General features: G+C 48.6%; 1 protein-coding gene across 2 annotated transcripts; it reads right to left on the reverse strand.

Moving 5' to 3' along the window:
• Window positions 1–4449: 4449 nt before the first annotated feature.
• SRSF3 (serine and arginine rich splicing factor 3) lies at window positions 4450–10546 on the reverse strand. Of its 2 annotated transcripts, none has more exons than XM_005510358.3 (6): window positions 10394–10546; window positions 9386–9593; window positions 8365–8499; window positions 6142–6180; window positions 5544–5630; window positions 4450–5292 (listed from the first exon to the last, which is right to left on the reverse strand). In XM_005510358.3, exons 2-6 carry the CDS (start codon window positions 9589–9591, stop codon window positions 5265–5267), a joined length of 495 nt encoding a protein of 164 aa, XP_005510415.1. In that variant the 5' UTR covers window positions 9592–9593; window positions 10394–10546; the 3' UTR covers window positions 4450–5264. The 2 variants fall into 2 exon arrangements, with proteins under 2 accessions (XP_005510415.1, XP_064894916.1); XM_065038844.1 differs by having other exon boundaries at window positions 8365–8562; window positions 10394–10493.
• Window positions 10547–10592: the final 46 nt, after the last annotated feature.

The following is a 10592-nucleotide window of genomic DNA, read 5'->3' on the forward strand; positions in this document are numbered from 1 at the left end:
GTCGGACAAAAGGACGGGGCGTCTGCGAGGCGAGTCCCTCCGCTCCCTCCCGTGTCACTCCCGGGACCTGCTTGTGCCGCAGGTTTCGTTATTCCCTCGGGCACAGGGTCGTGATTCACTGCGCCCTTGTGCTGGGGGGCGAGGAGTGGGGCTGGGGCAGAGGGGAGGGCGGATCGGACCCATGGAACCATCAGGAAAGTGATGCCCGAAATGGCATGGGTTGGAGGGCAGAGCGCAGAATATGTGTCGCGGACAGACAGATGGACGGCTGTCTTTCAGTGATTCGCGCTGGCGCGCGGTTCTGTGCGGAGCAGCGGTAATGGGAGGGGACAGCTGTGTGTGCACAACTTCCAGTAAAGGTGACGATACAACAGCCAGCACCTAGACGCCGGGGTAAGGGTCGATGGCACTTCGCCTTCTACGTGTCGCTCGTGCGGAGCAGCATTTCCTGGAGCTGGGGTGACGGAGCAGCTTTCACCCCCCACGGAACCTGCGCCTGCTGTGACAGCGAGCGCTGGCACCGAGCCGGGCCAGACCTGCCGATGGGGACAGACCGGTCCCGGTGCCGCGGGGGAGCTCTGCTCCTTCCACCAAACGGGGATCTGAGCTGGGGAGTTCCAGGTGCCAGTATAAACCCTTTTTCTTTCGGTTTCAGGCTCCCTCGCTGGTTTCTCTGCCTCGCCTGCCAGACTCCAGCTTACATCAGGGAAAGGAAATGTGCTGTATCATGGAGCTGCTGTCAGTAGCACAAGAGAGGCTGGAGATGGTTAAAAACGTCCCATGTGTCACCGGCCAGCAGGGATGCTGCACCACAGCCCCTCTCATCCTCCTGTAACAAATTTGAGCTTCGTAGGAAACAAAGAGATTTACAGATAATAAACTGCAATATACTGCAAAGAGGGAGGTGGTGGAACATCAAGACCTGAACTTGTAAGTCAAAAACCACCCAGGTTTTGTCAAGCAGGCAGCAGGAAGAATTATTATTGGCAGGAGCAGCAGCATAACCACACCTGGAGCCTATCGCTCGAGCTGGGGCAACCTCCTCCCAACAAGCCGCTGCAGTAACGCATGAAAAGCCCATCAATCCAGCGCCAGGCCCCACGGCGCTCAGCCCAGCCGGCGGGCGTCCCCGGTGACCGACCGCGTTTTAATGTGATGGCAAATAACGTCGGGATTAGTCAGAAATGAGTGATTGCAAACATTTGAGGGCAAACACCATCGGCGAGCCCTCCGCCGGGCTGCGGGCTGGGCGGCGCAGCGGGGCTTCCTCGCTGAAAATTGCAGAATTTGGGCAAAGCGGCGTCTGCGCGCGGCAGAGATAAGGCAGCTGTCTCACAGCTGGCAGGAGCGATGTGCCAGCCGGCTCAGTGACACCCAGGGTGACACGGTGCCCCACCCTGATACCGCCGCCACACCCTGAGACCGGGGCGGCCGGCGGAGGCTGCGGCGCTGCCAAGGGCCTCGCGCACCACGGCACACGGCATCGCCGGGCCGCTCTGCCAGTGTCATCGTGCTGTCACACGCACCATCACTACATCCCAATTGATCAGCGCGTGTGTGGTGGCCGGTGAAGCACCTGAAGATGGGACAGTCTGACCGTGGTGGTGACAGGGTGAATTCTGGGGAGCGACATCGCTGAAATCAGGGGCAGAATCCAGCCGGGAAGGAGGGACGTTTCCCTTTCCAACCGGGATCACTCCCACAGATCTGACAGCTCCAACTCCTCCTGAGGACCGAGCAGAAACGCCCCTCGAATCAATGCGAAGATTTGTTCAACTGCAAGTTATGTCAGCTGCTAAATTATTAAATAATAAGATGAATGAATCACTTGGGAACATAGCGTTCCCATTGCATCGTCTATTTTATATTTGTCTGGACCTCGTGTTTATTTTAGTCCACAACAGTATTTGTTTGAAGGGCACTAACAAAACGTAACTAATGGCAGTGTCGCAGCAGAACTGCAGAAATTAAACAGAAAAGCCAGACGGTGACAGGATTTCCAGGAAGGCAGAACGCCCCCGGCGTGGGCGGGCGGGCAGGATGCTGCTGCTTCTGCTTTGTTAAACAATCACAATGGGCACCGAGCAAAAATTGTCTTTATTTTGTGTATTTTCGGCAGGTGTAGGTGTGAAATTGGAGCTGGCCAGGGTTGAGCAACAGGGGAAGGGAGACCCAACCTGCCTCTACACACTTATCGCCTCATGCTGAGATCTAAGGTCGAACTGGAGCTACTAGAATTGCACCTTCTGCCCTTCAGCCTTGTTTGCAAAAGGGGCTGATGCTCGTTTTTTCACTTTATTTTGAAGCGGTGCTGTGCTACATCAGCACCAGAGCAGGATGATTCATGACGGTGAGTTTAGCTGACGTCTTGGGACAGGATTTTCAGGGTATGATTTGAAGGCGGGTATGGGGACAGGGATTAAATTTGTCAAACATTCAGATGCTCGAGGGAGCTTTGCCAGGAGCCGTGTTGCCCCCTCGTGGTGATGAGATCACAAGCAGGAGAAAGTAAAACTGGGAAGTGAAAAGAGGAGAAAAGCTGCAGAACCGCCAGGGCACCTGTCACTCCCAGCGAGTCCTGCTCACACAGCCCCACAGAAGCAGGGAGAGGCACCACTTGCCTTTTATTTTGCAAGTGAACTTGAGCAGCTCCCCAAAGGCACCCGAAACATGAATTTTTTAACCAGAACCCCTGTCAGTGCTCACTAGATTGCAGTTTCTCACCCAAGCAGGACTCTGGTCTGCTGAACCTCTCTGCAGGTCGGTGGAACATATCCCATTGGAAGAATGAACATATTTAACCTCTCCCCTTTCTAAGTGCAAGGCACATTCTTAAAATCATGTTCTCTGCCATAAACAAAGAGCATGTACATAAAAAAATGAATCCCTTTCTTTGCAAAACCACTTGCCACAATGTCAATAGTGCTCGCAGGCTCGTCACCCTCTCATAGAAGCAAAGTGGAAACATTAAATCTGAGAACTTGTTGCATTAAATGTAACACTTGCTAATTATACCATGGGAGAAGCACTGTGCACAGCCACTACTTATGCATTTCCCATCTTTAGAAGTTGCTAATTCTGTTCCCAAGGCCCCACCTGGTGACATAAACACAGCAGTCCGCTGTGACCAGCAGCACTGATCCAGCTTCAGCACCAACTTCATTCAGCTGAGGAATAAAATCTGACATCAGAAACACAAAACTGATATACATTCAGAGTTCTGCAGACTCCCTCACACAAGAAAACCACAACCTGCTTCCCCACAGCAGGCAGTCTCCAGCGCCTTGGATTCCCCTTGATAGCTGAAACTACTGAAGGCCACTTGTCCCCTTTGTTCCCTCCCTGTCACATACCCACAGAAGGAACCACCGCGCACAGAGCTGCGGTCCTGCAAAGCAGCCCTGGCAGCGGCAGCACTGACCACGGGCAGGCACTGCGGGTGGCACATGACACCAGCTCAGCGCTGCCTGCCGCTCCGCTAACACAAACATCCCTGAGGAGCCGGGACAATCTGCGAGCCAAGCACACAGGAACAGGCAGACAGGCCCATCAGCTGGCGGGGACACCCCGACCTCTGCTGGGGAGCCGATGGTGCACAGCGCCAGCTTCCTCAGATCAAAAAAAAGGCCTTCAAGATAAGGTTCAACCATAAATAGTACTAATTAGTTTAAAAAGAACAAGATGGAAACATCTCTGCCCCAGCTGCTGTGACAAACTGTGTGCTGCACACCCACCCCCCCTCAACACAAACCCTCCCCGGGTAGCACAGGAAGCAGCAGAACTTCTTTCCATTTACAGCTTTGTCAGAATCTTGTCCCCGCCTGGATACCACAGTGAAGGAAATTAAACACCAAGACTGTTGACAGATTTAATCTAAGTGCACAGGATTGTAACTGATGGAGCTCCTCTTGGATACAGGAAAGCAGGAGCCATTTGGCAGCCAGGGAGCTCTGCTGTGCTCCAGCTATGCAGTTTTACACCCTGGTTGAAACCTTCATGCAAAGCTTCAGTTTACAGACCTGCAATTTCAAAACCGAGATGTGAAGAACACCTTATGTTGTTAGCAATCCACATCCAGGATGCAAAAAACCAAACAAATAAGTGGTGAACCTTTCAACCTCCAGTTTTCTGAGCAAGTGTGATGGAGCTCACCACGAGGCTAGAAGCCAAGCTCACTTGGGCTGGATTTGTAATGCCAGCCTTAACGGCAGCAAGAGGACGAGGCCCTGGCCCTTGCCCAGATGTGTAGGGCTGTGGCAGGTGGTGACGGGTCCCTCGCAGCAGCTTTGAGCAGCTCTCAGGGGCGTTACCGTGAGACACAGCGAGTGTCAACTCACCCCATGCTGCCCAGCACACTTCACTGGAACCGAGTTGTACCACAGGACCCAGTGCGTGTTCTGCAAAGTGAATGTCTAGAGCAGGCTCTCGAGTTGAATACTGAACAACAAGTTGTAACCAAAACTTTAATCCCAAGGATCTCACAAAAGACATTTTACAAGTGACATGAAAATTCTTGTACAGTAAAGAAATGTTGAACAACTACTACAATGTACCATTACACACCCAACACATCCACTCCAGTTGTCAGTTCTGCTGTGTATTTGGTCTATCAGAGGTTCTGGAATAGATGGTCAAACAATCATCTATTTAAGTACTCTAGTCACATGAAGTACAAAATTAACTGACCCTACGGCTAAAAATTTATATTTCACATAATATAAAGTAGCTCAGTTCCAGGTAACGAAGTCAGAACTAGAGCCCTGGATAAAACTGCAGCTCAGTTATTCCCTTCCCACGCTACTGGCTCGACGTTCCGGCCCGTTTCTGAGAACCGTCCTACGGAGCCCTACGGCTGGTTCCGCGCAGATGGACGCTGTTCACGGCCACGCTTCCGCAACAAACCCTCTTCAATGCATGCTGAACCCCAGCAAAACACACCCCAGCGCAGCAGAACCAGGAACATCCTTCTATCTATGCAAGACAAACTGCCTACTGTTCAGCACAAATAAAAAAAAGATGTATAATGGTACATTGTGAAGCGATTAATATTACAAATCATATGATCTGCTCCGAACCATATACAGATTCACATCTTTACATTTGCCACCTGTTACAAGATACAAGGAACAAAGCAAGTTCAACAGCTAAAACATTTTAAAAATGCACCAAGCTTTGATGAAGTTTCAAAACAAAATAACATTCTGTACATACTCCTCCTGTCCTCAGATCTCATGACTCCCTGTACACAGCTCCTCCTCACAGTCCTATTTCCTCTCATTTGACCTGGAGCGACTGAAGAAGAGAAGACGGGTTAGTTTCCAGGTGCCAAGAGCAGATTTCGCTTCAACCCCCCAGCCCAACTCAGCAGATGACATTTAAAAAATACTATTCTTTCAATAAAACTGGCTATTCAGTTATTTAAAGAACATTAAGACACTAGAGGTGATTCTCCACCACAACCTACTTCAGTGTTACCAAGACATGAAAACAGTATTTTTTTTAACAAGATTTACTCAAAATGTGTAACCAAAGACTCATCTTACCTGCGAGACCTGGAAAAGGAACGAGAAGGCTTGTGATTCCTCTCCCGAGAGAGTGATCTCTCTCTTCTTCTGTCTCTGGAGAGGGACCTGGTAAAGATTACAAAGATTACAACGCAAGGTGATTACAGCATCAAAGCAAAGCCAAACTAATTAGGTTACAAAGCTATCTGTAGAGCTTCCCCTTCAGGAAGTTACAGTTTATAACTCTTCAATTGGGGGAAACCTGTTAAAGATTACAGTATTAGCCATTCCTGCAGGTAAGAATAATCAGCTTGAGGCATATACCACAGCTTAAGTTGTGCTGTGAACAGGCACCTATTCCCCTGCACCAGTTAAAATCTGCTCAGACTGGACACGACCGTGCCTCTGCTAACACGGCGTGTACGGATACTTGCACATTCCATACAGTAACGCAGCATCCCGTGCTACAAGAACCTAAAACTGCGCATGAACTCCAGAAGCCTCAGAAATCCTACCACAAAAGTGCATTATATCGCTGTGCCACCCAACACAAACCACCCAAATGTTAAGCTTTTAGGTTCTTTTTAAACCTCCTGGCCAAAGTGGCCCACATTGTAATTCACTGATGCACACGTACCTGCTGCGGCTACGAGAGAAGCTTCTCCTTCGCGGTGATCTAAAACCAGAAAGAGAAATGTGAGGCATTTTATCAATTCTTTCAGCATTAACGGGGTGAGGCATTTCCCAACTTGTCAAACTCACTGTTGGGCCCAGGGAACGTGCCAAGAAAAACTGGCATCCATCATCCAGTAAAAGGCGTGGAAAGATTAGGCAGTAAAACAAAGCTCAGTGTGAACAGCACGTTTCCAACCACGAATTCACTTTAAACTAAGAACGCTTCACAGCAGAGTTGTCCAATGCAACACTTTCCATTTCAACTAAATACACTGCCCAGAACACCACACCAAAGTCCCACAAGTGGTTCCAAAAAATAACAAAAAATAGCACAGACCAAAAGTTTTGGAACCCATGCAAGGCAAAAAGGTCCATGACAAGACACAAGAGATACCCAGTGGAAAAAAAAGTGAAAATGCGCTCCGTGTAAATATTGATAATGCCATTAAGTGCTACATTAGAACTGCATATCTGTGATTGTAATTTTTAATGCCATTGAGTGTGTTTAGACTATTTTCTAAAAAAAAAAAAAAAAAATTAAAAAAATAAAAAAAATAACCTTAGCTCGGCCCAGTTCATCCCAAAAAAATATCGTTTTAAGTTTTGAAAACTGTTAGTAAAACCATTTAAAGGTGATAGGATTTTTCTGGCAAGGAAAAGCTATATTTGTTAGAGCTTTATTAAAAATTTAGTTTGGCATCTCACATGCAAATATACCTTTTTTTTTTTACGTTATTCACAGTGTAAGAGCTTCCATATCACCCTTAAAAGTTTTCTCAAGCAACATATGTACGTTACCACTCAATTATGCACAGCCAGCCTTTGATTGAGAAAAGTAATTACTTATAAGCCGCTTACTCCTTATTTTAACCAGCAGTAAACTGTATAAGCAGGAAAAACTTACTAGTTTTTGGTTTCAACAAGCTAGAAATGGTGAGGTGAGGCTGCCGGACTGACTGCCAAGAAGAATTTGCTGAAAAGGTTTTGCCAGATGTTGCGTTGTATTTAGTTGGTTGGCGAAGGGGGTGTTGTGGATTTTTCCTGCTTTTTTGTTAGCCGAAGGCTGCTGCTGTAGTTGTTGTGAAGACATTTGGTAAATAAACAGCTGAGCTGATTGGCCGGGAATGTGTGGGCGGTCGAGGTGGCTGCTGCCGATTTGGTTAAGGTTGGAGAGAAGGCTGAGAGAAAACAGCATGCTCGGGAACCAAAGGGCGGTGCAACCTGACGACTGGCCATGCCTGGGTCATGTGAAACGACACCAGCCAAGCTGCATGGGGCGCGCTGGTCACATGACGCTGAAAGGGCTAGTTGGCTAATGCAGACTCAGAGGGTGGTGAGAAGAGACATGATGGTGACTCTGTAACGGGTTCATTTTTATTAATAGATGGACCAAAAAAAAAGCATAAAAAAAAATGAAAAACAAGCCATCAGTACAACCATCTATTAGCTAACAAATACTCCTACTGTGTTATTTTTTTTCAACAGCAAAAGGATAAGCTCGATGCCCTGACTTGGGAGGACTTCACTCACCTGCAACAGGTAAATTCAGTCCTGCAAAAACCACGCTGCAGACTTAAACCGCCAGACAAGCTACTCTGGGTCCAAGATCATCTCAGTTACCAAAAATCCTGCTACATTTTGGAGTTTGCAAACCTCAAGTGACAGGGTCACACATTCTAATTCCAAACTAAAGCGTAAAGATTCTAGATGCTTAGAGCAACTGTTACTACATCTATTATTAAACAGCTGCCTACTTGGAAAACATTCGAATTGTGCAAACAAAGCGGAGAAACACATCTGCATGGAAATGCTAAGCTGCTGTATGTCATGTTTTGCCATCATGGAATAAAGGAAAGGAACGGCCTAAGTTGAAGTATGGGGGAGAGAGGGAAGTGTGACTAGAAGATGAGCAGATTTTGGGAGGAAGGAGGGTAAGTCCAGGACAGAGGGCGCTGACTACCAACTTGCACAGTGACCTAGGGACAAAAGCCAACATTCAACACAACTTAAGTTCACCCCCATTTTGTAGGGTGCTTTGTTTTTTTTTTTTTAAAGCATTTGCCATCTCCAAATAGTGATCAGATAGATGAACGTTATCCAACAACATGCTTTTAAAAAGCCTGCTTCTAGGATGCTAAGTGGTAACAGTGCCAAGAGCTCTAGGAGGGCAGCGCGAGCGCGGTACCTGCGGCGGGGAGGAGGGCTCCTTCTGCGATAGTCGTCTCGAGGACGTCTGCCCCAGGAGGGAGGTGGCCCACGGTTCCGACTGCGCTTCTCACCGTTGGAAAGCTCCACTCTGACACGACACCCACACAGGGTTCTGGGGAAAGAGACTGACAGCGGTTAGCATGGCCAGGGAACAAGTCTGCGTGCAGAACAAAACCTACGGAATCGAGAGAGGAAAAAGAAAAAACAGGTGAGGGCGAAAACATACAGATTAATCAAAGTGCAGACTATTCAAAGTCTAAAAAAGACTCCAGCATGACAGACTAAAGGTTTGGCTATGCTATGAAAGCTGGCAGAGAAGGAACTAAAGAGAGACTCCCTGAGCGGTTCTGCCCCTTCATAGGGGCAAAATCTTTTATTTAACTGTCTGTAACTATCTTTAATTTAATTAACATGCACCAAGAAGCTCAAGTGATGTCTCACTTGAGAGCCCAACTCTAAATAATCCATTCTGCGGAGTCAAAGGAACCCATCAGTCCTCCTCATCATGAGAAAAGCAAAGGATGCTCAGTGCTTTTCTAGCCTGTTCTGCCAAACTCACAGGAAATATAAATAAATTCCAGATTAGCACCATTATCATCAATGGCCCCTTTCTAAAAGAGGCTGCATTTCTCCACAGCCGTTAAATCTACATGCCAAATGGAAAAGCCCATGTGCACCAAGATCAAAACAGATTTTTTCAGGAGTAAAACTTTCATCAATAATTATTTTATGCTGCAGGGCAAGAAATGTTCAACAACCCAATTCCTCCATTCACATTCACATTCTTCGATTTCTTTATCACCTCCCCACTGTCCCAATGCTATTCCTTCACTACCTAGACAAATTAATCCTATACCACCATACAAATAAATACTGCATAAGAAATACGTCAAGTTCGTGGCTTTGCCAGTTGAAGCTTCCCAATTTACACTGTATCACTACCCGCAGCTTCTCCTGTTTTCACCAGGCAAGCCAGACACGCAGGAAACACATTTTACCTTCCATCTAGTTCTCTGACTGCATCAGCTGCATCTCGTGGATCTTCAAATTCCACGAAGGCAAAACCAGGAGGATTTCTCGCCACCCATACACTGCGCAGTGGTCCATAGTAGCCAAAAGCTCGCTCTAATTCAGTTTTGTTGCCATTGTTTCCAAGGTTACCCACATAAACCTTGCAGTCCAGTGGACAAGAGTCACGATGCATCGCTAGGACAAAAAAAAACCAAACACTCAGGTATATTTAACATACAGCAAGTGCTTATTCACTTATAAGGGAAAGAACTCTGTTGGTTGCTTTTCCTAGAAACTTCAACAGTGTTGTTATATGGATGTGACAGAACCATAAACTGTGTGAAAGGAGTGAGGGAGGAAAGCTGTTTAAAACCAAAGAGAAAAGCCAGCTGCTCTAGCATAATCGTGATTAAAATTCACAACTTGAGGGAATTCCGTTGACTCAATTCCCCCAAGTCTGAAGGGGGATGTTTTTCTGCGCCCCCCTCCCCTGTTCCGGGGGGGCTGGGCCTGCAGGGGCAGCGCTGGGCGGGAGAAAACTCCATTGTTCTGGGAGCGGGAGAAGCTGCACACGCGGGGGGAAGCAGCGCCATCTCCGGCAGAGGCCACGCCGGGAGCGCCCGGGGAATCCCTCCGGAGCGGCTCCAGAGGCACCAGCACTGCTCGGCGAGGGCGGGAAAGACGCCTCCCCGCCACCCCGGCACCTCCCGCCCGGCCTCACGGAAAAAAAAAAAAAAAAAAAAAAAAAAAAAAGAAAAAGAGAAAAAAAAAAAGGCGACAAGCGGGCTCTTCAAGGCAACCCGTGGCCTACCCGCCGTCTCCCCGCCCGGCTCTCCTCAGCGCAGCGGCAGCCGCCGCCCGCGGCCCAGCTTTACAAAATGGCGGCTGTTCTTTGTTCGCCGCCACCGGGCCCCGCCGCTTCCATCCGCCCTGCCGGGCAGACCGAGACCGAGGGTGCCGCCTCCCCCCCCGCCCTCCGAGGTGAAGATCCTCACCGATGCTAAGAGGGAGGGCGCCCGAAGGGTGCCCGCGCTAAATTCGTAGCCGACTCGACCCTCAACGAGACTCCCGCTCCGCTTTTCCTCACTGGACAAAATGGCGGCGGTTACCTACCCCGCCCGCCCTTATATAGGGACAGCCCACTTCCACGTGACTTAACGCGGCAGCAAATCAGAGCGCATCATCCCGCTGATT

This window comes from Columba livia, chromosome 22 (genome assembly GCF_036013475.1).
Source record: "Columba livia isolate bColLiv1 breed racing homer chromosome 22, bColLiv1.pat.W.v2, whole genome shotgun sequence".
In the NCBI taxonomy this organism is placed as follows: domain Eukaryota; kingdom Metazoa; phylum Chordata; class Aves; order Columbiformes; family Columbidae; genus Columba; species Columba livia.